This window comes from Perca fluviatilis, chromosome 5 (genome assembly GCF_010015445.1).
Source record: "Perca fluviatilis chromosome 5, GENO_Pfluv_1.0, whole genome shotgun sequence".
Lineage (NCBI taxonomy): Eukaryota > Metazoa > Chordata > Actinopteri > Perciformes > Percidae > Perca > Perca fluviatilis.
Genome location: NC_053116.1, coordinates 8,715,891 through 8,743,108, shown reverse-complemented (window position 1 = coordinate 8,743,108; position 27,218 = coordinate 8,715,891). Strand labels below are relative to the sequence as shown.

The 27,218-nt window shown below is 41.9% G+C and overlaps 1 protein-coding gene across 5 annotated transcripts; it reads left to right on the top strand.

Annotated features, from left to right (window-relative positions):
* Nucleotides 1-80: 80 nt before the first annotated feature.
* mical1 (microtubule associated monooxygenase, calponin and LIM domain containing 1) lies at nucleotides 81-26,349 on the top strand. 5 transcript variants are annotated; one of them, XM_039799321.1, is made up of 26 exons: nucleotides 103-258; nucleotides 869-1,002; nucleotides 1,160-1,218; nucleotides 3,859-4,167; nucleotides 5,311-5,518; nucleotides 6,381-6,488; nucleotides 6,611-6,706; nucleotides 6,863-7,018; nucleotides 9,364-9,464; nucleotides 9,724-9,981; nucleotides 10,641-10,756; nucleotides 11,438-11,564; nucleotides 11,839-11,917; nucleotides 12,149-12,296; nucleotides 13,319-13,509; nucleotides 14,565-14,671; nucleotides 14,947-15,003; nucleotides 15,086-15,332; nucleotides 16,233-16,300; nucleotides 16,552-17,356; nucleotides 17,458-17,600; nucleotides 17,703-17,816; nucleotides 21,033-21,126; nucleotides 22,037-22,130; nucleotides 22,403-22,476; nucleotides 25,036-26,349. In XM_039799321.1, exons 4-26 carry the CDS (start codon nucleotides 3,910-3,912, stop codon nucleotides 25,227-25,229), a joined length of 3,843 nt encoding a protein of 1,280 aa, XP_039655255.1. In that variant the 5' UTR covers nucleotides 103-258; nucleotides 869-1,002; nucleotides 1,160-1,218; nucleotides 3,859-3,909; the 3' UTR covers nucleotides 25,230-26,349. The 5 variants fall into 5 exon arrangements, with proteins under 5 accessions (XP_039655258.1, XP_039655257.1, XP_039655255.1 ...); XM_039799324.1 differs by lacking the exon at nucleotides 1,160-1,218 and having other exon boundaries at nucleotides 81-158; nucleotides 869-954; XM_039799323.1 differs by lacking the exon at nucleotides 1,160-1,218 and having other exon boundaries at nucleotides 81-158.
* The last annotated feature ends 869 nt before the right edge of the window (nucleotides 26,350-27,218 follow it).

Here is a 27,218-nt window from a genome sequence, read left to right as displayed (position 1 = left end):
TACGTGATAATGCCCTCAGGACCGCCACATCATTTTATTATATACACCCCACCTAGTCGTGACGTGCGCTGGTGCTCGCGCCGTGGCAGTTTGGTCTGGAGCTTTACCAGAAGGTCCCGGAAGAGGCTCCACTCGTGCAGCATGAGCGCGAGGCGCAGGTGAGCGAGCGCACACTCTCTATAGGCTACCTGTAAACAAAGAAAACAAACATGGAAACTACCCAGGCAACGCAGTTCCACGGACGCGAATTTAAAGCTGGTAATGTAACTTTTTTGCGACGCTTTTTATGATTCCACACTGCTAATTTGACTTGTAATAAAAAAAAATGTGTATCGTTCATTTTCTTTCATTGTGCGGGGTGACTTTTTGTGTTTAATACTCAAGTTGTCTTGTAAGTTCAAAAAGTTTACCTTCGGGTTTCGGTAAACCTAACGATGTGCTGATGCTTTCTGGTGATAAGTGTAACTTTTGTGGCTCACTCCCACTACAAAATACACGAATGAATGAATGGTGTTCATATAGCTCTATGTAAACCATATGTTCTGTGTCAACGCTCTCTTAGCTTTAAATCTGGCTGCTAGCCACTTGGTAACGTGCTGTGACTGCAACCTGCTCTTGCGTAGCAAATCACATTCAGTGCCACACCTTCCTGTTCATTTATGAGCTTCCTATCATTGTGAGGTCTTACATTAGAAAGGTTATGTTTCAATGTCACTCTACAAACCGTGGACGTCTGTTGTTACCAGATAAATGCAGGAAATTACATGTTTTTTTTTTTAATTTTGTTTCCTTTCCTCTCTCTCTCTCTCTCTATCCATTCCTCTCATCCTCCCTTCTGTTTTGTTTTTTCCTTTCCCAATCCTGGCAGGCTGGAGATCTGTGTTTGATCCAACATCCTGATAACACAGCGTTGCCAGACACAGTGTGCAGAGCTTACACATGTAGCCTAATAAGGTGGGTCAATCCAATATAATCCAATTCCATGGCTACGAGGACAAATAGGTCAGTTCACCTTTTTAAATCCTGGTTTATTCTGTCTCATCTTGTCTACAGCATTCCTGCTAAAACTTGTCTCTTTCGTAGGAATTGCTTAACACAAGTCAGATGATGATGACTGTGTGTATGTGTGTGCGCATGTGTGTGTCTACCTTCGCCACAGATGACACTTCACTCAGCATGACCACCATCCACAAACTATATTTAGCAGTGTCACAAAAGGTGACTTTAACCACGCTAATTTATGCTTTTGTGTTTGTGTTATATCTTCTGTTTTTAACCAGCTTGAAAAGCGTGCACTAGCATCAGAACAGCTTATAAATACAGCAGCAGCGTCCTTGAGAATTAGATAAAAGATGATCTTCCGAGTTATTTTTAGTTTTGACAGGTTGTCTCGTCTTCACAGGCCATTTCATTCTTGCTTTAAAATGTTCTTGCTCTGGCAGAACACTGGCTCTATAAGCAGCCTGCTAGTAGACTTTCACCTTGATTCAACATTGATTAATCATTTCGGATCAAAGGTAACTACACTGTACACGACAGGAAGATTATTTACTTTGAGTGCCCACATTACAATGAATGAAAAGAGAAACCGAAGATGGGATGTTTGGGGACCTGGGTAGCTCATCTGGTAGAGCATGTGCCTATATATATATATATATATATATATATATATATATATATATATATATATATATATATATATATATATATATATATATATATATATATATATATATATATATATAGTTTACTCCTCGACGCAGCGGCCGTGGGTTCGACTCCGACCTGCGACCTGCTGCATTCCATCTCTCTCTCCCCTTTCATGTCTTCAGCTGTCCTATAAAAATAAAGGCCTTAGAAATGCCCCCCCAAAAAATCTTAACATTTGAAATGCCTCTGGATGCTGGATTATGTTTACCTGAGCTATGGTTTCATGTTGAAGCCTCTGTGTTGGCATAGTATCATTTGGGTCTCCACAAAGCATTGTTTGTCTTGGATTTATTGTAGGTAATAACTTGTTTGAGTAATTGGAACCATACGCAGCAAAGTGAAAGGCGGTAATGCAATAACCAGGACTATTTTAATCTTTGTGTGAGGTTTGTTCAAAAGCTGTTTCATCATTGTGTTCTTTTACAGTGAATATGTCTACTACAGACACTCAGCAGTTTAAAACTATGTGAGGGAGGGATGTTGGTCTTAATAGCATCTTAAATGCAGGTACCATCTTGTTTTACAAGCACAGTCAAGCACACACATGTTACAGTGGCCTGTGTCTGTAATTATAGACTGTTTCTCAGATGGAGGGCAGGGGTTGCAGGTTTACTGTAGCAGCAGAGGGTAATGATGTGAGGTGAATGTTATCACCAGGAAGTGATGTGTGTGACTGTTAGTTACAGGAAATGTCAGCCACAACAAACTTAACACACACTGTACTGCGTGCATGTTTCAGCATTTCATGCTGCTGCTAGAAAAGCGTTAAGATTCGGTGGATGTGTGCTGTAGGACCCTTGTGTTGTCTTCCCGTCAACCTTTTTTTCTCAACGTTTTTGACGCCTTTTTTTCACAGTTTGTTTTTGCTTTTTCCAACGTTTAAAATTGTTCTTCTACACATTTTCAGCGCTTATTTCTACGTCCCATATTTTCTGATATAAAACAAAAATTGAAAACGGGTCAGTGTGACCCGAAGTCAGCACAAGGGATAAACTGTGGTTTTATTGTTTTAGTATGATATTTACGTAAAAAGATTAGCACCTCGCCACTAGTTCCTGAAAATAACCCACCTAAAGTAAACGTTGCACACCAAATGTTTCTAATGATGAGAAAGTTCAAATTTAATACCTTGAGAACATTAATGCTTTATGTCTTTCTAAGGTTTTAAACTGTGTCTAGAATTCTACTGTACTAACAACATAACTGCATATAGCATTAGGGTTTACAAAATTCTGTTGCTCCAGAATATTTTGCACATCCGTTTGGCAAGTAAACTCTTATTTTGTCTTGCGTGCTGAATGACACGCACACGTTCGCCTCTCCCGACGGCTACGGAAACATATTAAGGGAATTTTCACAGTTCAAGGTTTTTCACTGATTTGACTGTTTTTTTAAGTTTTAATAAATGCAACATCTTTCCAAAAGTCAATGAGTCACCGTGTTAAGTAATCGCAATTTGAACATTGACTAAAATAATTGTGATTATGATTTTCTATTTTCTGCCCTAATCCAGCAGCCCTAGTTTTATAGGCCAAACCGAATCTCTGAAAATAATCCTTGGTTGCCGGCTGCCCTACTTGTGTTAGCTTTGTCTAAATAATACATGACGCTTCATTACTCTGACCTGCAGACACTTGCCATCGTGCAATATTCATTTCAACCGTATCACCCAGCCCGAAGTAACATCTTGTTTGGTTGATGTGAGAAACAGTTATTCTGGTCCAGACATATGGAAAAAGTTACATTCTCACTATGTGTTTTAGCCATAGGTTTCATTTAAACTGTGTACTGAAACTAACACACTAAACAAACCTCCTTAGGCAGTGTGTGAGAATGATGCATCCGCTGTGGGTTCACTTCACATCACTCGTAAAGATAAATTAAGCCGCAGAAACCACATTGAGGAAGTTAGTGATGACTAAGCAAACAAGGCGACAAAGAAGTCCTACGCATTGACATCTGGACTATGATTAGCAGAGTGTTAGCAGAGACTTCCCCTAGCACAGAAGCAAGAAGACTGGACCACCTAATGTTAACAACAAGACTTTGTAACCCCTTTGATCATTAACAGTAAACCTATCCCCTTACAGCACAGTTATTTCCTGGTAGGAAGTTCTAAAACCATTGTACAACCCCACTCTTTCACAGTTGACCAGAAACCCAGTGACCAAAGGACCGGGTTAGCCATCATCCGCCACCATGGCGAGCCAGGAGCCCGTCAATCCTTCACATGCTACATTCAATCTCTTCGTCCAAGCCCAGACTTGTAAGGATGTGAAGCACCACTTTGCTGCGCTCTGCAGGCAACTGGACATCAATCCTAAGGATTTCCAGAGCTTCTACGTCACATTAAAGGAAAGACTGAACTACTGGAAGGCCAAAGCCCTTTGGACGAAGCTGGACAAAAGGGCATCTCACCCAGATTACAAGCAAGGAAGAGCCTGCATTAAAAACAAGGTAGTGGCAACCAGTGACTCATTTTTTTTTTTTGCTGTATTTTGGATGTGGATGTAGCTGGCTTTTTTTTCTGATATATGTATATTTTACATTGAGAATTATTTTCATTCTGAATAGACATACACTAGACTGGCTTTGAATTAGGTTCAGTGTTAAATTTTGTATGGTGCAGTTGTGTAAATGAATTCATTTCTTGAATGTGCTACATAGCCTACATGGAATTTCACCCACCACTAAAATGGTGACTTTTGACTCATGATTTGAGTGCTGTTTTTAAAGCTTTTCTGGATTCTGGGGAAACACTGAAAACCTCTTACTGTATATTAGATAATTATCTGATTTAAATATGGAGGAAGGTCTGGCAATGCGAGACTAGACTAACCTTGTCAATGGTCCTTTCAAGCTATTTTAAAATCATACAGATTGGCTCATCAAGGGTGCTACATCATTTGTTTGCTGTGATACACACAGTGTTTTAGCTTGAAGTTTAAAACAAATCAAAACGGAGGACGTTAAAGGTCCCATGGCATGAAGATTTCACTTTATGAGGTTTTTTAACATTAATGTGAGTTCCCCCAGTCTGCCTATAGTCCCCCAGTGGCTAGAAATGGTGATAGGTGTAAACCGAGCCCTGGGTATCCTGCTCTGCCTTTGAGAAAATGAAAGCTCAGATGGGCCGATCTGCAATCTTAAGGTTAAAGGTTACCTCCCCTTTCTCTGCTTTGGCCGCCCAGAGAATTTGGCCCGCCGATAAGAAGGAGAGAGACGTCATGGCTTGCAAACAAGCGAAGCATGGCAGTTGGTCAAGCCACACCCCTACCATCCGCCTCCTCAATAGCATTTAAAGCTAAAGACACAGAATGGCACATACTAAGGAAAACTCATTGTAGGACTGGCTATAGTTGCTGTAATTCTGCACCCAGGCTGAATTTTGGGAAAGAGACGTCAGATACAGTATTAGGGGACCACTAAGGCCTATATAAAAGCATCCAAAAAGCACCATGTCATGGGACCTTTAATGAAACCTGATCATCATTTTTAACTTTGCACTGACTGCCCTGCAGGGCCATAACAACAGTTAGTATTTCCTCATTCTAAGATTGGCATCATATCATCCATGCTGGCTGTTTGTCTCTCCCTAAGTGTCTTGTGTTGGGAGCTGGGCCATGCGGGCTGAGAACGGCCATCGAACTGTCCCTGCTGGGGGCTCAGGTGGTGGTGTTGGAGAAGAGAGAGTCTTTCTCCAGGAACAATGTTCTCCACCTGTGGCCCTTCACCATTTGTGACCTCTGCGGGCTCGGAGCCAAGAAGTTCTACGGCAGATTCTGCACTGGGTCTCTGGATCACATCTGTGAGTGACTAATTACTGAATGGACTGTCCTGTACTGTGGCCCAGGTCTGCTGTTGTCTTGCAATGCTCTCATTAGTGCTGAAATGATTATCTTATGAAAGGGTATGTTAGGTATGATTACGTTCAAAAGCACAAATGAACAAACCCACACTTGTCAGTTAAACAGACACACCGACCACCAGCACACAGCAGAGGTCTCCTCTGGGTGTCTTGTGCATCTGTATCAGATGCTGAGGGGTGTGACAAAGCAGTGTTATTGGAAAGTAGAACGGTAATAAGATAATATATAGCATGTAAGTAAATAGTATGAAATGTGCTGAATAACCTTATAGCATTAACAGGGTCATTACAGAGATATATGTGATCTGCTACATCTCATAAAGTTCCTGTACGTTTTGAATCAATAGTTTTTATTAATTGTATTAATTGTGACAAACTTGAAGGGGAACTTCACCAGTTTTATACATCAACACAAGACTACTGCATATGTGAAAAAAGTTGTATAAAGCCTTTTGTAGTTCCTGAGGGAGATACATTAGAGGTAGTAGAAGTAGTAGTACTCTTTTGGATTTGTATCAAATCTATTAACTTTGCCAAAATCAACATTATTTGTGATAATTGATTAATACTTTGTCGATCGTCAACTAAAATGGCTTCTCAAATCTGAGATTCACTTTTTTTGTTCTGTTTTCTGACACTGATAATTCAATTGTTGGTTGGTTATGTAATAAATCAGTATTGAAAATAATCATTAGTTTGGCAGCCTTAGCTCTCATTCACTTTCTGTTTGCATGACTACATGTTAAATATCTTGAATATCTCACACACACATTTCCAATTAAATATACATGTGTGTTTTCAGGCATCCGTCAGCTGCAGTTGATTCTATTGAAAGTGTCACTTCTCCTCGGGGTAGAGGTGCACACGGGAGTGGAGTTTCAGGGCTTGATTGAGCCCGCAGGAGATAACGGTACTTAACATTTGCTAACCAGCTACCACTCTTCCCTGCTAGTTTTGCCCATTACACCATCATCCATTGTTAAATGATGCAGCAGTATGTAAAGCAGTGCAGTTATGTTATGTTTGTGACAGGTTGGATGGCCAAGCTGCATCCTGGGTCTCATCCTGCTGCAACCTTCCAGTTTGACGTCTTCATCTCTGCTGGAGGAGGCAGGTTTGTCCCTGATGGTGAGACAAACACACATGTACCCACTCTTGAACCCCTTCTGTTCCTACTGTTGCATTTGTGATTGAACAGCTGTAGTTAGACATTACTTCCTCCGGCAGCCACATTCAACAAGTGAGCTTTCATCAGCCCGGGTTTGCTCTTTTACAAACTTTTAGGTTTTAAACATAAGGAACTAAGAGGCAAGCTGGCCATCGGCATCACAACCAACTTCATCAACAGACACACGGCTGCAGAGGCCCAAGTAGCAGAGATCAGCGGCGTGGCCCGCATCTACAACCAGAAGTTCTTCCAAGAGCTGCTCACTGAGACGGGTAGGAATCCATACAGTCCTATTCAGCTAAACGGAAGAGGACCTCTCTCAATGAAGCAACCGTTTGCTCTATTTTAACAAACTGTTTAAAATATTTTGGCAAGAAAGGAGGAAATCAGATGCTTCGGATGCAGTGTTTCCTCTATGTTGATTGGCAAGTGGCGGTCTGCCACGGTTAGATTTCTCCTGCCACGGTATCAGAGATGTACAAAAAGCCATCTATCAGCAGTGATTGTTAGAGAGTCGGAGAATAGCGCAGACATGCGCTTCACACCGTGAGTGGGCACGCGTGCCACTCGGAGAAAAGGGAGAAAGAAAAAAGAGACAGGCTGTCCTCTGGTTGAGATGGCATGTGTGCATCCTTGAGAACTATAAGTTGTATAACTTATATTGTCAGTTCATTTAAGCCTGTATTAGTCTATAGTTCTTGCACATTTAATTTTTTGTGATCAATTATTTATTTATTTTCTTACAATCATTCATACATTGGAGAGGAAGCATCTTCACAGAAAAAACAAAAACAAGAAAGGCTGATTATATCATCATTGAAAATACAACAAAAGCGCAATAAAGTGTTGCTCAATTCTGATGCTTGCCCAAAACCCAAAACAAGACATTGAGCATTGTGTATATTGGGTAAATATCTCATACTTGAAAATATCAAGCACATCCTGAATTCCTCCTTCACATTGTAAAATCCACAGCGGTCAGTACAATATTCTAGATAATAAAAGTTCCTCTGCCAGTTGCTGCGTGAACTTCCTCCGGGACATTTTACAGCTGGTGCACTCCTTGGAGAGGATGTGTGCAATGATTCCAGACAGTTGTAGCATGTATAAAGTTATATGAACACGTAGACAGCTACCGGCCATCTACGTGTACCGCGCCTTTCACAGAGCGAGCGCCCGGTGCTTTTCTTCTGATTCAGAACAGAGTCCATCCACGCCGTAGCCTACGTTACCGACTCTGGCTTTGCCTTCGGCCCATCGGTGATGCCCACACTTGTTACTCGAGACCGCTAGTTACGTTTCTCTGACAGAGACTATGATTATTACTAAGCAACCAAGATGCATCTTCAACCACGCAAAAGATTAAAAACAAAACCGCGAAAATCCGAGCCCGTGTATGGCCAAAATAGGTAAAAGTGATTTATATTTTCTTTGCCTTTTGTGTAATGTATATAGCCTAAAAACAATTTTAAATGAAAATACAGACTCTTTTAGGAAAAGTCAGATACCAGCAGGATTGTATTTTTTTATTTAGCAAAGTTATTACACATTCAAAACAGTCAAAATGACAGTCCTGGTCGTTCTAGTGTTAAGGAACAGGCCACAGAGGGACCATCTAGCAGCATGTATGCTATTCAGCATTAATGGGCCACCTCTTTCTGAATTCCCCTATAACCGAGCCTTGGAGTTATTTTTCCAAAAGCCAAGAAAAATCAAATGCACACAGCCAGGCTGCCAACTTTGCCACTGAGGCAAATATGCAATTAGTTTCATTATGAATGGTTTCATACTATAGCCTACTTTGGGTTTTGGTTTCCCTATGAAGAATTTCTTGGAAAATTCATTTTGTAGACCTACAGTTCTTCAAAAATACAGTTCAATCAAAACGAGATGAAAATATGCCTCATTGTGTGTGAACAGAGGTAAATAAATATTTGTTTGTGTTGCAGCAAAGTGTCAGTTCCGTTTAATACGTAAAACATTTTGCGGCAGGGCGCGCGCGTGGAGGGGACAGATCTGCCCCCACTGCTAAAAAAAATCCTAGAGGAAACACTGGGATGAATTTTATTTTATACCACCACCAAGTGAGAACGTAGAGTCACTAACCCATAACATTTCTAATACGTATATCAGCCCTCTTATTTTCAATTTATTGTTTTGCTGTTGTGCATCGCTGACCACAACCTTCAGGCATGAAATGAATGTTCACACTGTCAGGTCGCGTTCAATGTGAAGTGTGAAAAAGGTTGTGAGGCTGTTGATCTGCGTTCCAATCTTCAGTTAATTTGCTGTGACAGCGTAAACCGTGATGAAATCCACCCTTCCTTTCTGACCTACTCTGCACCTCGATTTTGAGCAAACCTTACAGGAATTTTGTGCGTCACCTTTAAAACCCTGATTGCACCCAGTTGTATTGCTTTTTTTTTATTCACTCTGACCTCCCTGTGTCTCCATTTGCTCCCCCGCATTCTAGTAAAACCAGCAGAAAAACACAAGGTAGCCAGCTAATGACGTGTACAAATGTTTAAGTCAGCCCTCCTGATTCTCTCATTCTCCTACACCAGTCTCTCTTTCTCTCAAAGCCCACAATGCTCTCTCTCTCTATTTTCCATTCCAGATATTGATCTGGAGAACATTGTCTACTACAAAGACGACACCCACTACTTTGTCATGACTGCCAAGAAGAAGAGCTTGCTGAAGAAGGGGGTCATTAAACAGGTGAGAACAACGTATCCATTACCAAGAAAAAGTGTGACTCGTATTGGCTCCGGCTGCATCTCTGGCCAGTAAAGAAAAAGAAACAAACCAGATGGATGAAACGGCCACGCAGGTGCTTCAGTGTGAAGAGATAAACTGCCAATTATCTGCTCTTTCTCTGCAGCCCTTCCCCATTAGCTAAAGCAGTAAACCAAGTATAAGAGAGATGTCACTCAGAATCAGAAAAAAAGGTGCCATGACTCATCCCTCTCTTTTGCAGGACTACAGCGATGCAGAGGAGCTGCTGGCTCCTGCAAATGTGGATCATGAGGCGTTGTACCGCTATGCCCACGATGCTGCCTACTTCTCAACTGGTGGCAAACTGCCTGACCTGCAGTTTGCTCAGAACCATGCGGGCCGGCCAGACGTGGCCATGTTTGACTTCACCTGCATGCAACGCGCTGAGCATGCGTCTCTGGTCAGGGAGAGGAGAGGGAAGAAATTGTTGATGTGTCTGGTTGGAGATTGCCTCGTGGAGGTAGGGGGCAATGTTTTCTGTAATCTGGAGCAAATGTCCCCTAGTTAACATTTTTTGGCCACACTAGCGTCATGGCTAAAGGGATGCTGATATCGGTTGATCAGTCCACCACTTTGAATACATATACTGTACATTCATTGTCCCCAGAGGATGAATCCCTGACTTTTCATCCAGTCAACTATCTCAACATCTATAAGATAGACTGGCAGAAAATGTTGCAAAAACATTCATGGTTGTCAGGCAATGTATTAAATTGGGTGATTCACTAACTTTTCTTGCGCGACCATGAGGTTCACATTTGTGGTTTTGAGTCAAATATCTTGACAGCTTTTTAGTAGATTGCCATGAAATTTGGTAATTGGAACAGCCATTCATGTCCCCATCAGGATACATTGTAATAGCGTTTTTGATTGCCGCTATTATTACGTGTATTACGCGTTTTGCTTAAAGCACCACTGCATCTAACTACTGGCTGTGACCCTTGGTCACATAAAGATGATGAATGTTTGGAAGTTTAATAAGCTCTTCTGTAAAGTTTGCATTAAAAAAGCTGGCAACTGTTTCTTTTTCAGTCCCATAAGTTTTAATAAGTGACATGCCGTCAATAGAAATATGATGCTAATGTGCTACAATGAGTTGTTGTGCTCTGTTCTCTGCAGCCTTTCTGGCCTCTGGGTACAGGTATTGCCCGTGGGTTTCTAGCTTCTTTTGACACGGCGTGGATGGTAAGAAGCTGGGGCATGGGGGTCCCACATCTCAAGGTCCTGGCTGAGCGGTGAGCCGATTTCATAAAACTGCTAAGCAGCACACAATACAGACAATCACATTTGATCTTTACATCCTTAGCAGTGACGCTGCTACTTCCTGTTTCTTCACTACATGCCATATTTTTCTGTTTGCAAATTTAACGTAGTGTGGAAAAAAAAAAATTCTACAATTAGTACAATATTAAGGATTTTAATTTTTTTATTGAAGAGGTATAAAAATGATTTTACCATGGTTCCTTGATGTGACAAGAATAAAACAATAAGCCTTCCTGTGTTTGACAGAAGGCTTGTTTGCCCGTTACATGTGCCAACTCTAAGACTTTAAAGTTACGAAATCTGACTACGCAATCGGTTGTGATGATGAGAATACAGAATAAAGTGTCGAGAACAACCTTGGTTATTTTCAACTACAAACAATGGTCATTTTTCACTTGTTATGGTTATTTTTTGAAGAGTTCTGTTTCTGTTCATCTAGCACAAAGTCAAAAATGTGTACGGTTAAGGGATCTCTAAACTCAGCCAGTTACATCATCACACTCTTCCCTTTATCAGTGTTAACAGTAGTTCCTTGTTCCTGTTACATTTCAATGCATCTCTGTGTTCCCATCTGTTAGTTGATTTGGAGGCTGTGCTTGGCTCTAAATGACTCCTAAATGTTTGTTTTTTTTCCTTTCTTCCCAAATGTACAGAGAGAGTATCTACCAGCTCCTGTCCCAAACCACACCAGAAAACACCAGCAAAAACTATGCTGGTTACAGCATCGACCCCAAAACGCGCTACAAGAGAGTCAACCTGTCTTCCATCCAGCCCAACCAGGTCAGGACTGTTATCCTTTATTTACTCAACAGAGATTTGAATCCAAGGTCACTGTAATCATCATGGAGGTTAATCAAGGTTGCAGATTACAGTCTAGTACACACAGTCTCAAGTATTCTAAGTATCAGGTATTCTAAGTATTGACCTGAGTTTAATGTGAAACTGCTCTAAATATAAACTGTTGTCTTCTTCAGGATTAGGTGATTTATGCATTTGTAGTAAAACTGGTTACTTTAGTCAGTGTTTTGACTAATCTACCTGTCACTTTATTCAGGTGCAGCACCTGTATGATGTTGATAAATCAACCTCATCAAGCAAGAAACAGAAGAACCGGTTGTCTCACATGCGTCAAGGTCAGCTTCTCCCCGTCGCGCAGGCACTAAAGGTCTGCGTGACGGTTATATTCAGCTATGTGGAATCAATGGGAAGAGCACTTTGTGATCAACATTGACACATCATTAAAAAAGCTAACCATTCACTCACACCATATTAACGTATCACAGAGGAATGTTTTTTTGTATGGCTGTGAAACCACACTGCTGTGGAGCATTGTCTGATGAATTGTGTTTGTTTGTTGCCCTCAGATTCAGTCAGTGGTTTTGAAGAGTTGTTGAAATGGTGCCAGAAACACATCTCGGGTTATGAGAATGTGAACGTAGAAGATTTTTCCCAATCCTGGAGGTCCGGGCTGGCTCTGTGTGCTCTGATCCACCACTTCAGACCTCAGCTCATGTGAGTCGCTGTCCTGGCATTAGCTAGGTTTTCATCTGATTTGTAAGATGCTGTGTATTTATTTATCAATCAAACCATAACTTTATTTGTCCCCAGTGGGGCAATTGATTATGCAGCAGTGGGATACATACATTTAGCACGCATAAAACACAGGGCACATAAATACAATACTAAGACCAAAATACAATAAATACACAGGGGAAAAAAACTATTCTAACAAATATTATGCACTTAACTACCTCCAAGAGTTTATGAGGGAGATGGCAGAGGGTATTGGAGAGTGTTTGAATGTATTGGTTTTGGCTAGTGGATGTCTGAGGAGGGTACCAGATGGCAGAAACAGAAACGGTTAATGTAAAAAAAATAGTAACAATCAGACAGGATGAATTCTGTTTTCTTATATAGCTGTTATAAAGAGATCCTGCAGAGTCTCCTGTACAGTGCCAGTATTGATTGCAGACATTGACTAACTTATTATGTATTTGTTTTAATCGTTATTATTAGTTATTTTTTTAAAGAAATTTGCATCAGGTATTTACATTGAACACATTATATGTAAAATTCATCTTTGCTGGGAGAAGACCCTCTATCATTATTACTGTAGTAATCAAAGTTGTGATGACTGAGTGGAGGCAACATATGAGTGAGGGGGGAAAATGCACATATCTCACATCCACATTAAACTGCCAAGTTGTCCACCAAAATAGCTAAAAACACTGGCATTGATGACGAAACCATTCACGCAACACTCACATGTTGCCACTAGTCATGTCATCATTCCTAACCTGACAGACGCTTGTTCGGGGGGGCACAGTTTGATGCAGTAGTATATTAAACGAAGGCTATTGAAAGTGAAAGTATTGAGATGAACCGCGGATGATTCAAATATAATGCATGTATTTCATGTCACGTTTGGGCAGGGGGTGCGCAAAATGTTTCTGATGGCCGCCATTGGCCCGCAGCAGCCTGCACTTTGAGCAACTATGCTGTAGAGTAATCCCTTCCTTCTAATTCCTCCACAGTGACATGTCCTCCATGGATGAGTCCAGTGCTGTTCACAACAACCAACTGGCCTTCAGCATCTTGGAGAAGGAGCTGGGTATCCCACCTGTCATGTCTGCTAGTGACTTAGCCAACAGTGGTCAGATTGACAAGTTGTCCATGGTCCTCTACCTCACCCAGGTCCAAAGTGCCTTCACGGTGCCAGCAAAAGGTAAACGTTTTGAGTATGTGTTATTTGCAAAGGTAACAAGAATGTCAAGGCATAATTGAAAAGCCAGAAAACACCTTTGCAATTATTTATGTTTATGTTGGATATAATATGTTGGATTTAATGCTATTTATGTTCTGATATATTTCTGAAGATAGCTATTAGTGGCAGCAGCATTAATCTTACATAACTCGGTTGCTTAGACACTGCACAGGCATTAGCATCACCCTAAAAGGATCAGGTGCCTTCCCACTGAAATGTGTTTGGTGTTGCGAAGTGATCAAATCACTGCTGTCTCTTTAAGAGCCTGTTACCCAGAATTCATTTGGCTTAAGTGGCTAGTGCTGTGCTCCGAGCCAGCCTCTACTGGTTGTGCTGCTCTCCTGCACTAAGCCACCCCAGCAGCAGCTGCTGCAGCAGCAGCAGACAGAGCAAACAGTCACCGTGTGGACCTGGCTTATCGGGGTCTGATGGGACTAGGGTCTCTTGACGGAGGTTCTACGATTCCTGCGCTGAAGGGAGGATTTTCTTCCAGCTATTTGTAGCAGAGGTATTTTTACATTCTTTGTAGCATGTGGAGTTTGTTCGGCGTAAATGTGAGCCCAACGTTTCGAGGCACTGAATGAGCCGAAGTGGGTGTGATATACGCTCCCTGTGTCTGTGATGCTCTGCTGCTAGCTGTTCCCACTATAAAAAAGAGGGGAGGGGTTTTTTTTTTTATTTTTAAAAAAAAAGAATTGGTAAAGTGCAGGCAGCTGAAGAGTTTTTATGTGGATTCATGACAAGTTAAATTCAGCTGCTGCTGTGGCGCTACAGAAAATACAAGTAAGAGATTATCTGTATTTCTGACAGAGTATCCAACATAACAGGAGGACCTTGAAGATATTAAAAAAGGCACAATCAGAATATTTTAAGCAGATGCATGCAGAGCTGCAAGTAGGCTTACAATAACGCTCAAGTGTCTTCAGGTTTGCAGCCTAGTGTAATAGTAGGACGAACTGAATTTGGCGTGTGTCCCTGTTTGACATTTTTTCTTTCTCATTTTCTGTTGGCCACAGACTCTGCAGCCTTGCTGCCGTCGTCCAAGCCCCTGACTCTCTCCCAGACACAGTCAGCCGTCTTTTTCCTGAACAAGCTGAAGCACAACTCTCTGCAAAGACGCAAGGTACGCCCACTGTGACTGCGAGTTCACTGTTTACACAGCACAGAGAAATGTTTGATAAGGATAGAACACGCTGGCTTGTTGGCTGGAGTTCATGTCTGGGCCTTCAGTCTGTGTTCTTGTGCTGTCTATGACTGTTATCTCTGTCTGTTTATTTTGAGACAAACTGTTAGATGCTATTTCAAGGGAAGTAGTTTCCAGTTAGTCATTGAAATAGTTTGAATGTTCTCATAATCGGGTCATATGATAGTTAATAGTTTGTCTTATTTTCTCTGCAGGAAAAGCTGGCAAGTGAGAAAAGAGAGAGGGAAACAATGATGGGAGATGAGGACAGTGTGAGTTGTGTTGGAAGCTCTGTTCTAATTATTTTTGCCAATATTGCTTAACTGAATTTAACTCGCTGCCTTTTTCCCGCAGACGATGGCGCCTCCTCTGTCCCCAGAGCCAAGTCCTACACCGCTCTACGCTGCTCTTGAGCCTGAGCTTGAACCTGGTACTGGTGTGCCGATGACAAACAGCGAGGAGTGTTACTTCTGCGGTCGGATGGTCTATGTGCTGGAGCGCATCAGTGCTGAGGGCAAGTTCTTCCATCGGAGCTGCTTCACCTGCCATCGGTGCAGCATCACACTCCGACTAGGAGGATACACCTTTGACCAGACTACAGGTGAGTACTTACTGTCTCCCTTTGTCAAAAGAAGAAAAGGAAGACCAAAAAAATTTACCAATACCATGACTTTGATACCGGTTCCTGATCGATACTTTTTTCTATATCACCTTTTTATAAAATCCGTTTTAACAAAAACAAATTACAACAAATTACAACATTACACATCACTGACGCTGATGAGATTTACTCCTAAGGTGTTGAAGATTGATATTGAATGTTGCAATGCCTCTTCTTATCGGTCTCGTTTTAACCAGTCTTTTGCTGACACCTGTGTTAAATTTCACAGTAGGCTTTCAGCCAGCAAATTGATTCTTGAGCAAATTCACTCAATTCACACAACAAATACACGTTATAGAATGATGCCCGCCAGCCAGTAGTTGTGACGTCACGTGCAAAGAGGCAATTTGTTCGTTGCCTAAAAAGTATTGAATTTGGCACCCAGCCCTAGTTACTAATCGGACACAAACACCCATTCAAAATATTGTTGTAATTCTTGGTTTCTAAAGTATCTGGCCATGTTTGGTGTAATCTCTGCTCTTTTGTATCCCTTTTTAGCAGCCTCTTGTTAGCTTAGTCCTTTTCAGCACTTTATGCTGTTTTGTTGAGTATAAAGCACTTGTATTTCTCATTTCAACAGATATCACACCTGTGGTATAATTTGTTCTTTCAAAGCCAGGATAAGGTTTTGCTACAATAAGTGAAGCCCTACTTATTAATTTATTTATGTAATTAATAATTTGCACTGGGACCTTTTTTTTTAAAGGGGTTCCATTTAGATTGAAAGGACATTAATCATTTATAAAAACAGCAGTTTTTTTTCTTTTTTAGCAAGTCAACATACACTAGTCTCTGACTTTTCGACTCCGTTCATTGTTTTTGTGTGTGATGTCCCCTCAGGGAGATTTTACTGCGAGCTGCACTCAGAAGAACTGGAGCTGGAAAATGGGGCTGAAACATCTTGTAAGGTGGGTCACTGAACAGAGCAGATGTAAACCGTGAATCCTCGTGTTCGTTATGCCCGTGTTGCACAATCTTCTGCTGCATGATATATCCTCCTTCTGCTGTCTGGTCCGATGTCATCAGCCTGCAGGGCTTGCAGCAGTTACGCACGACTAATGTTTATGTCAAAGCATACGTAGTCTAAGGACCAAAACATATTTAACAGGGATATGTGCTCACTCTTGGGCTTTTTTTCAAATTCCATTTCTGTGTTCAGGATAGCGAAGGAAATCCCAAAGGAACAAATGAAAGGGACAGGCTTTCCAGTGATGATTATACACCATCTCCATCCGATGAGGAGTATGAGCACAGTCTGGACTGCGGTCCCTCTGCTCACTCACAGTCACATAAACCTGAAGGACAGGAGCACCATATATGGGAATTCAAAGAGTCCGAAGAACCAAATACATCAAAAACTCCCACCGATCCTCTATCTAAAACTGAGGCAGCAGCACCCACTGAGGAGGAGACAGTGCCCTATCCTGTCCCCAAGCCCCGCCACTCTCGGCAGACCACGCCCAGCCCTCAGCCCTCTCCTCCAATAGCCAAACCTCGCACGGTCCACATTCTTAACCCCTCAACTCCAGAAGGACATCCATCTCCAGCCCCTACAAAAGAGATCTCCAAGGCAGCGCCAGACTCCCGTCCGAAGCAATTGCTCCGAAAGCTTCAGCTGACCGATGAGGAGAAAAGCCAACTAGTGAATCTTCAGAGCCTCAGCGCGGACTCTGACTCTGAGACCCCTGGTGGATCCTCCTCCTGCTCCTCTTCCTCTGCAACTGCAGGAGGGCCAAGCACCGCTAAACCAGAGGGCCTGGACGGGCAAGAAGAGGAGGGCTACTGGAGCGGGAGCACGGCGAGTCACATGCGGGAGAGGAGGAATCGACGCTGCTTCAAGAGAAAAGAGTTGCCAGGCGGGCAGGTCAGGGTACGATCCAAGTTTTCCCCGTGGAATCTGTCTTCCCCGAGGATCAGCAGAGACACCCGGCTCAGTGTCCTCATTAATCATCCAGAGAGAGTGGGTGAGTAAGGACTCTTCTACTCTTTGATCTTTGGCGGAGAGAAATGTTTGCAGGGGAAACATTGCTGTGTAACACTTGTTAAAACATCTTTCCTGCCACAGAAACAACATTGAGACATGCTAACAGCACCTCAGAAGAGGGTGTCGACGGAGATGATGACGAGGATGACGATGGCGACGAGGATGACGACGACGAAGATGATGAGATGTTTCAACGAGATGATATTGACTTATTTGATGAGAAAGTAAGGAGAGGAACGGAGCTGATTTTTTTCATTTTACATGATAGTGAGCTGCTACATTTTAACCAGCAGTACACTTCCAATACTGACACACTTTGCCTCTAGTTTCAGACAATGCCGTCAGACCCTGTTGAGGCCGAGAAGATGGAGCTGATGAAGATGAGGACACTGGAGCGGCGAGCCAAGATGAGCGAATTACAGCGATTGCGCAAAGCCCAGGTCAGTGTCTCTCACAGTGTTTACAATACTCCTAGCTCAGCTATGTTTTATTGGTCACTGGCTTCTCCAACTTCACTCAATGAAGCAATCAGCTTATATATGAATATACAGTTTTTATAGCTCATAAATGTGTCCAAATCTTTTTCTGTTTTCAGAATATTTCTTGTATGTTTAAGTTGTAATCCTCAAGATTTCATTCCTGGTTGATTTGGTGACACCTGTGGTTACTGCTGGTAACAGCAAGTGTGGTTTAATATGACAGGCCTCGGCATTCTGGGTGCAGCAAACTCTCCGTAAGCAGCTACTCTGTCAGAAATGCAACACCTGGGGCCCTATCTTGCACCCAGCGCAGTGTGGCGCAAAGCCCGACTCGAGTGTCTTTGCTATTTTAAGACCATCCAGCGCCTATTTTGTTTTAATAGCAAATGCACCTGCGCCCATCTTTGCGCCCATGGGCATGCTGGTCTTACAGGAAGCTGTGATCAGGTGCATTCTTGGCGTATTGCTATCTTGACGGGGGGAAGTGATCGCGCCATTGACTGACAAAAACTTATTGGTCTAAAGTCAATAACGCAGCATTTCATTGTTATTTTAACAGCACATTATTAAAATGCACCAAGACTCGTGAACAGGGCGAGCCTAGGCGCACACACAGGGATGCACAGCAGCACACAAACATGCAAAAGATTAAAAATAAAAATATTACAATGTGAAATAGTATTATGATAGGACCTGCTCGCGTGCTTTCACTTACACGCCCGAGCAGATCAGTTTCTTCTCCTGAAAATCTCTTATTCCTGCTTAACAAATCTGCCATCATAATCATAATAGACAGGTGCCAAAGTACAAACGCACATGGCATTTAAAGGGAATGGGAGTTGACACTCTGATTGGTTTATTGCATGTTACGCCAAAAACACACCTATTATTAGTTAAGACACTAAGTACAACCCTTTTGAACCATGCGCATGGCGCACGGGCCCTTTTTTCCGCTGTCAAACTAGCAATAGTGGATTTGGACACGCGGCCCCAGGTGTTAATGTCTACGGCGCAAACAAACAAACAAACTCAAGAATAATCTGTGTTTTTCCATCATGTCATTAGCAACCATGATTTGATTTAACGCTACACACTCTGCAAGTAGTTTTCCACACAACAGCAGGGCACAGTAAGAGCAGTTGGTTCCTTTGTCGGCTGCATCTCTTTATCTAAAAGCTCTCTGTTTCTACTCCTTCTCATTCCATTACTCCCTACAAATATTTAAAACTGATAAATGCTGACAATGATCAGGTCTTGTTTGGTAGACACAGACTCAGATTTGTTGTTCACTGTGACAAATAAGTTTCCTGGGGCTTTTTCTTCTTCACAATAAAAGTCACCCATTATAACACCAGTTGAACGCTTTTAATGTGAAGCATGAACATCCGTTACATTCAAGCCAATGCCAAATGAGTTGATACCAAGCTAATTAGGCCTATCAACTCTCTCTTTATTTCTCAGTATAGCTATGTTTACAAAATGGTGTCGTCCAGTGACATTTGCGCGCAGAAGTTCGAGTGTTTCGTTTCATGTCACCGCTGAGCGGGTCTGGCACCAGCAATGGGCAAGGGTGGCCACCCAGCTCACCCAAACTTGCGCCTTGCCCACCCAATCAAAAGTTAAGAAAATGTTTTAAGCCAATGGAAAGAAATGGGACAGAAAATACCAGTGTCCCAGAGTTCTGAAGCAGACCTGTCCATCGCATTGTGTCAAACTCTCTCTGTAAGAATAGAGATGAGCGGAGCGGCTTCTTGTGTGTGTGTGTGTGTGTGTGTGTGTGTGTGTGTGTGTGTGTGTGTGTGTGTGTGTGTGTGTGTGTGTGTGTGTGTGTGTGTGTGTGTGTGTGTGTGTGTGTGTGTGTGTGTGTGTGTGTGTGTGTGTGTTTGTGTGTGTGTGTGTGTGTTGCAGATGTGTGTGTTGCTCTGCGTCCGTGCTTCTGCGGTACTTTCAGTTTTTCACCTCCGATGTAAAGCATCGCTCAGCCGCTTCCCTAACTTTGTCTCTGCCATATGAGCAGAGCAACAACGTAATGCACAGCATAGGGCAGGTGGATTATTTTCGTTAAATATTGTGACTTTATTCTCGTAATATTATGACTTTTTTTTCTCAAAACGAGATGGGATGACTTACATTTTGAATGTGCACAAAATTTGGAACATGAGCAGAAATCTTGACAAAACACATCTGAGCTATTAAATCCAGGGGTTTATTAATTGAAATGAATTCATGTAGCCTATCATTCACATTAATAAGTGCCACATGCACATTTAAATAGGTACTTCCCCAAACAAAAGACGCAAAAGAGCAGGGAGGAGTAAATCAGGCTTAGGCCTACATGTGTGTTGACTCAGCAAAGATAACATTAAATGACAAAAGTTGATCTACAGGAGAATAAATATTTGAAAAGAAATACAAAATGCCTGAGAGCCATACTGCATTATATTCCGTTATGTTTTTAGATTTCCAATTGTCCCCTGTGTTTTCCTTTACATAAAGACATTTCCAGCATAAATTGATGCAGAAAAAGGTAGAAATATGTGCATGAAAATTCACCAGAATGCAGGAAATTAAGTGTTGCACTTCTATAAAGTGTTCATATGCTGCTTTTTTGCTTTTTTCCTTTCCTTTATTTTGTTATATATCTTTTTTGTGCATATAATAGGTTTACAAAATGAAAAAGCCCAAAGTCCACCCCAAAGGGAGTTAGCATCTCCCACAAAAAACACTGTTCACAAACTGCTCCAAACAGCTCTGTTGTAGTCCAGCCTTTATTTCCATGACAAACGTGCGTCACATTTTAACACACGTTATAATGCTCGCATAGCTGCTAGCATGGCACGCCCTCAAACCAAGCTAGTTAGAGCGGAGGGCCGAGGAGTTCAGATAGTTATATTGCCTCACTCACTCGGTAGCTAAAACGGAGCGCTCAACACACAGGGTGAAAGAGGAGCCGCAGCAATGTGCAACTAAAATATGGTGTTTTTTTGCTAACACAGCCCAGGTTGCCCAACTATTTTTTCGCGATCACCAAATGCTTGCGTCATGTGGATGCGCCGACAGTGTTGTTGTCATTACTTAAAATTCCTCATAGGGGAGACAGAAACTACGCACCACAGCTGTAACGTCTAAATTTGCTCAAGCACCCTTCTTACTCTTTCCTGTTTCTGCGGTTCACAGTCCATCCAGAGGAGACTGGAGGAGATTGAGGTAACCTTCAAGGAGTTGGAGGATAAGGGTGTACTGCTGGAGAGAACTCTGCGAGGAGAGGCTGGTAAGATCCAGATGTTAACAGCAGGCTTCTTGTTTTGAAGACTGTTCAAAATGATTTTACAGATTGTATGTATTCCCATGTAACAAAAAGGTGTTGTTTTATGCTGGAAGAAGTTGCTGACTTTTGTAGTCTGCAGTAAATTAAGTTTATTTCTCGTCTAGTAACAGAAAGTGGAGAGAAAACACAAATGAGCTGTTAAAAGAGTGCAAAACAAAACTAGAGTGGCTGCTAGGCAAATGGTAAATACACTTATTATAAATTATCACCAGGGGTGAGTATAATGAGCAATAAACATACTGTGCTAAAGATACATGTATGTATGCATATTGATAGTGTTAAAATGAGAGCTGCAAAGATTAATTGATTAATCAATTAGTTGTCAACTATTAAATTAATCGCCAACTATTTTGATAATCGATTAGTCGTTTAGAGTAATGTTTTGAAAAAAGTACAAATTCTCTTATTCCAGCTTCTTAAATGAATATTTTCTAGTTTCTTCACTCCTTTGAGACAGCAAACTCAATATCTTTGAGTTGTGGACAAAACAAGATATTTGAGGATGTCATCTTGGGCTTTGGGAAACGCTGATCCACTTTTTATTTAATTTTTTTCATTTTCTGACATTTTAGAGACCAAACTATTTATCAATTAATCCAGAAAATAATGGACAGATTAACCGACAATGAAAACAGTTTGCCTAAATGTTTAACTTTAAATTTTATGTCAGCTGAATTCACTTGGAACAGCTTACAGAAACAAGAGATGCATGTTAGCCTAAGGGCTCCTAGTTTCTCTGTAAACAAACTCACTCACATGGATCTTGTGTCACACACAGCACTCCGCTGTATCTAGGATTTACATGAAAACCTGTCTTCCTCCTACCCAAAACACTGTGTTTTTTCACCTCCAGGCAGCAGCGGCCCGCCTGAAATGATTGAGGATTGGATCCAACTCGTCCACGAGAAGAATGCGCTGGTGTCTGAGGAATCTGACCTCATGGTGGCGTGAGTGCACACTCTGTAAATTCAAACAGTGCTGCACAGTGAAACAGTGCTGCACAGTAAAAGCCTGTGTAGTCATGCTGTGAACACAACACAGCTTTTGTGCAGAGTACAAGTGACACAGTAGCCACATAACAGCAGGCATCCACATCAAAACACTGTGGTTGCTGTTTGGTAGCAACCAATCTTCTTTATAGTCAGACTCTACGTGTCATATGGCCTTATGATGACCTGCAGCCAAAGCACGACTCAGCTGATGTTTGTTTTTCTCTCAGGTCTCGGCAGCTGGAGCTCGAAGACAAGCAGAGCATGTTGGAGTTGGAGCTCAGGAAATACATGGAGCTGGACGGTGTGTACTTTGGTGTGCACATAAACACATTTGTAACCGAAGCTTCTTAAATAGGCCTATTGATTTTACAGCAGTTGGAAGAGAGCAAGCCAATTTAGGAACAAGCGCCAGTTGTGTTAAGCCAAGTCTGTTGAGATAGGCATTGCATGTTTCCTATTCTAATTAGAACATCAGTGATTTGGCACCATGGTCCTGTTCACCCAATCCTGCAAACAATCAGTGCATTTTGTAATATATTGGCCCAAATATAAGACGATATTTGTTTATGGAAATTACATTAGAAACAGTGGAGGGTTGTATTATATTCGAGGACTAGACATTTATGTATTCCCAACATCAGATATTCTATTGGAAGCATGGATGTATAATAAGACAGTGGCCCGTTCATTCCTATGAGAGTTTCTCAGTGGTGCATGAAGCTTTCATGGGGATGATCGGCATTACTTCTGCACTGTGCGGCCCATAGATCAGGTGCACTAGAGACCGGCACTGGCTGAGCAGGCTACTTCCGGTTAAGCACTCCGCTAATTTGAATCGGGATTAAATGATTGAATCGGGATTAAATGATTTAATCGTGCGGCTCTTGCTTTCCAAGTGTTATCGGACTGAACGGATCAAATTCTGATTTTGAAACGAGTCATCTTGCGGGTGTTTGTGACACTCAAAAAAATGTATCCACTGATTTACAGACCTCTCTTTCACCATGTAGGTCTGTGGGGAAAAGTGTTGTTGGGCCAGAGGGCATCGCGTGATGCCCCAGGAGTTGCAATTTCATCTTGACTGCTTTGTTCAATTTGCTTCAAAGCCCAGCACACTTCCTGGGAGCCTGATTGGAAGGCAGATAGTACCAGTTGCATTATGGGTTGGTCTTACCCTTCATGGTGCTAGGCTAGCAAGTTTCTTCAAGTCCGTTTATTTTGTGTCTCTTAGAGATATTGTAGTCAGGTACAGGCTTTTGTTAAGTCCGTCTGAAAACAACACTCACATGCCCGTAAGTACATTGAAAGCATCATTGTAAAAGAGATCCCTCTCTAAAGCTATTTAATTGTAAGAGATGGGCGACAAAACCCACAGTCCCTGTCCTGTGCAAACATACACTTTAAAGTTCAGCTGAAGCTAGTCTCACTCTTATATTGAAGGCCTTTCTTTTGCACTGGTCACTTTACAGCCATCTGAAGGCCAGCACGGCAGATCCGCTGGTTACATTTTGTGTAGTCTCACATTGCCAGATCTTCCTCCACAGCGCCAGGGAGGAAGGTCTGGCTACACCACACAGCTTTCTGGGATGGAAGAAATACATGCTCTGGTTTATTGGCATTTCATTGGCATTTCTTTAAACCAATCACAATTGTCTGCGAAAGGTAACAGCACTCTAGCATATAGACTAAACTAAAGCTAATGTGAGGCCCAGCAGTCTGAGTTAGTGACATCAATTGGAGATTTTCCAAGAACGAATTATGTTTTTTATAAACTGTAACTTTGGGGATGAGTTGATTTGATTAACTCAGACTGCTGATGCAGACTCATATTGGCTTTGTTATTTTAAGCTATTATTAGCTTTTGGCTGAGTATTGCTGCCACAGAAAGAATAAATTCCTAAGAGGTAAAAAAAACCGAAGCTCTAGGAAACTTTCCCAACAGGAGTAGTCTGAAGATGCTTTGTATTTTCAAAAAGACTTCTGGCAACAACAACAAAAAAGGCGGGGTCATCTTATAATATATTCTCTTATATTCTGACCAATACGATATTACACATCCTTCCTCATGTTAGACCTCTTCCCTCTTTAAGGAGAGGCAGATCAGAATTGTCTCACAGATGAAATTTGGACTTAATTTGGGTGTGTCTGTGTTTAATGTACATTTGTGTTGTATTAGTGGGTGATCAATCTCAGAATCCATCGACTATCAGTCTGGCGACGGTCTAGCCTCTGGGGGCGATGGCTGAAATGTTGGAGATTCTGGTGTAGCCAGCGGATAACCGGGCCAAGATTTATATGCAGATTTCTGTTCATAGAGATTACTGGGTGAAACTGTATTAATTCAAACTTACAATAACATATTGTTTGGGCCACTTGGGGCAGCAGAAACAAGATTTGAACACAACACTGACATATTATCACCTGTAAATTGATATGGCTATACGTTTAAGCAAACAGCTGCTTAGTCCAATATTCACTCTCTTAGCTCTTGTTTGTGGTCCATTCTAACTCCTAAGAAAAATATCAATATAATATATAAATATTATCTTTAGCTGCTAAATGCTTCACTATGTTCACCAGCTAGTCTCTCACTGTGTCTTTTTCGTTTGGCGCTGAGCAGTAGTCTACAGTGGGTTGTGCTGTGGCTTAAAAGGACAACCAAAGAACCAAAACAGTAAAGTTTGTGCCAAACTGCTAAACAATGAGCTTGAAATCACTATAAAGCTCCACAAAGCTAAGGAGGAGCTGCAGGTTAATTCTCTGTAGGATCGGAGTGACCCCTTTCACATGGTTTTCACATTGCCGTTGACAAATATTGATTATAGCCGTGTTAAAGTGTGCATGTGTGTTTGACTGGCAGACAAGACCGCAGAGCAGCAGACCGAAGAAGACCGGGTCCTTCAACAGATGATCGACGTGGTGGACATGAGGGACTCGCTGGTGTCGTTTCTGGAGGAGAAGAGGCTGAAGGAGATAAGTGAGGAGCAAGAGGCCTTCTCCATCATGGAGGCTAAACGCCACTCCAAGGCAGGATCTCAGGTTCACTGGGCCTAAGGCTTTAACACACACACATCCTCAGCATGAACAATCCGTATGTAATGTGCAGCAGATGCCCTCACATCTACTGTATGTGAGACTTTCGGACTTGAGACTTAACTTTTGCAAAGCCAAAGATGATACGGAATTGTTGCGGAGGGCAACGCACCACAAACTGTGCCTCTATTAACAACTAGGAGTCGAGGCTTATGGGCCAGAGTGAAAATCAGTTGCAATCCGCCCCCTAGAGGGACACATAAGCCTGGGGATCTGAGGCTTTGAGTTGATGCTTCCAATAACTCCCCGCCTAAGCCCCTGTATGCCATGATCGTGAGGTCACAGCAACGGACAACATATTAAAAAGGACCCGTAATGTCTGCTGCACTTTTGAACAACCACCACACAGTGAATAATCATTACCCAGCCTGGGACTTGGCCTGGTTTTGGTTTAGAGACTAAGTAGTATTAAATTGCAGCGGTGGGGAACCTGCAGTAACTTAGAGATAGATGGAGGTTGAAAGCACAGGATGGATGGGTTTTTAAACGTACTTTGATGTTGATTTTACTTGTAACATCATGAATAAGTGCTACTGCACAGGATGACATAATATACATATAATTATGTTTAGTATTTGTATACTGAATAAATTCTAGAAATATGAAAAAAAGAGGTAGTTACAATATTAGTATTATTAAATTCCGTTATTATTCATGATTAATTTTTTATTATCTAGTTTCCTTTTTATTTATGGATTTCGTAGCACTCCCTGCTGTTTACCATGTCCATTTCCCGATAGCACGTTTGATAGTTCATCTCAGGGGTTGGTGGTTCAGAATTTGGGTTTTCACCAATGGCCTTCGATGGTCGGCTGCTCTTTAAGTGGAGGTTTATTATATGAACACGGGGGATTTAGGGTGGACTGAAAAATAGACTTAACGGACTGGCTAATCTATTTATAAATGCTATCTTTTATCATTTGCAGGTGTTCCTATTCATGTGCTGCCAGAATAGCCAAAATCGAGACAAAGACCAGTTTGTTGTTGTGAAAAGGAGCCTTACACAGTCATTGTTCTGCTGCCATTTTATGCCGCGTGGACGGCACTTCACAGTATATCAAATAAAGATCATGCACTTTGATGTTTTAGTTTCCGTGTTTTTGAGAATACACTGCAGGTCTTTTCAGTGGTGTAATACATGTCCAGTCCTGTCAGGTGTTTGGTTGTTACTGACAAATTGCCATAACCTTGTCTCTTTAAATAACTACAGTACTTTAATACTGTAGTAATAGAAGTCCCTTTCCGGCCGGAGAGATTTTTGCAGTTCCTAGAACTTAATGTTCCTAGAACCCTTTTTTTTTCTCGTGTTCCGACTGGACCAATTTGGGGAAGTTCCTTGAACGCAGTTCCTGTAACTCTTTCAGGTCCTACTCCAGGGCAAGGTCTTTTTCCTTTTCCCTTTTCCACATAGGAACCCTTAGTGACCTAGCAACGTCTGAAACACAAACGGTACATATTCTTCACTATCTTTCGCAATTCGCCTACGTATGCTAAATCATAAGACAAACGTCACGCATTCAACCAGCGAAATGTTAATGCTAGTTAAACATACCCGTCGTTTCGTTTGCCTGTTGCGCTCTGCTCTTCTATCTTCTTCCATCATATTAATTTGGATCATTTTACGCTGGAGCCTTCGTCTTCTGTGTTCAGCCTAGTCTTTTATACGCCGCCGTTCGAACTCCGTTATGAGGATCCCGGCAAGGTACAACAGGAACATTCCCATGGCCACCTCCATGCTGGTTTGTTGTCGTATGTGGCACTAAAGTCAAGTGACGACGCTATAAAGACCATTGCCGTGCTTGCGTCACTCCCTTACCCCTCCTACCAGTTCCTATGGCCACTTGGCCAGTGCGAATGCAAATGGCAAAACCGGTTTTGGGGGAGAGTAGTTAGTAGAGCTGTTTAGAAGTGGACTGTTCCTATAACTACGTTCCTGTAACTACTTGGTCA

Excerpts from the sequence above, each read along its gene's own strand:
- mical1 (XM_039799324.1), top strand. The coding sequence starts at position 3,910 with ATGGCGAGCCAGGAGCCCGTCAATCCTTCACATGCTACATTCAATCTC. Across the intron at positions 15,004-15,085 it reads TGATGGGAGATGAGGACAGT|ACGATGGCGCCTCCTCTGTC; the intron begins GTGAGTTGTGTT and ends TTTTTCCCGCAG. Across the intron at positions 16,301-16,551 it reads GGGCTGAAACATCTTGTAAG|GATAGCGAAGGAAATCCCAA; the intron begins GTGGGTCACTGA and ends TTCTGTGTTCAG.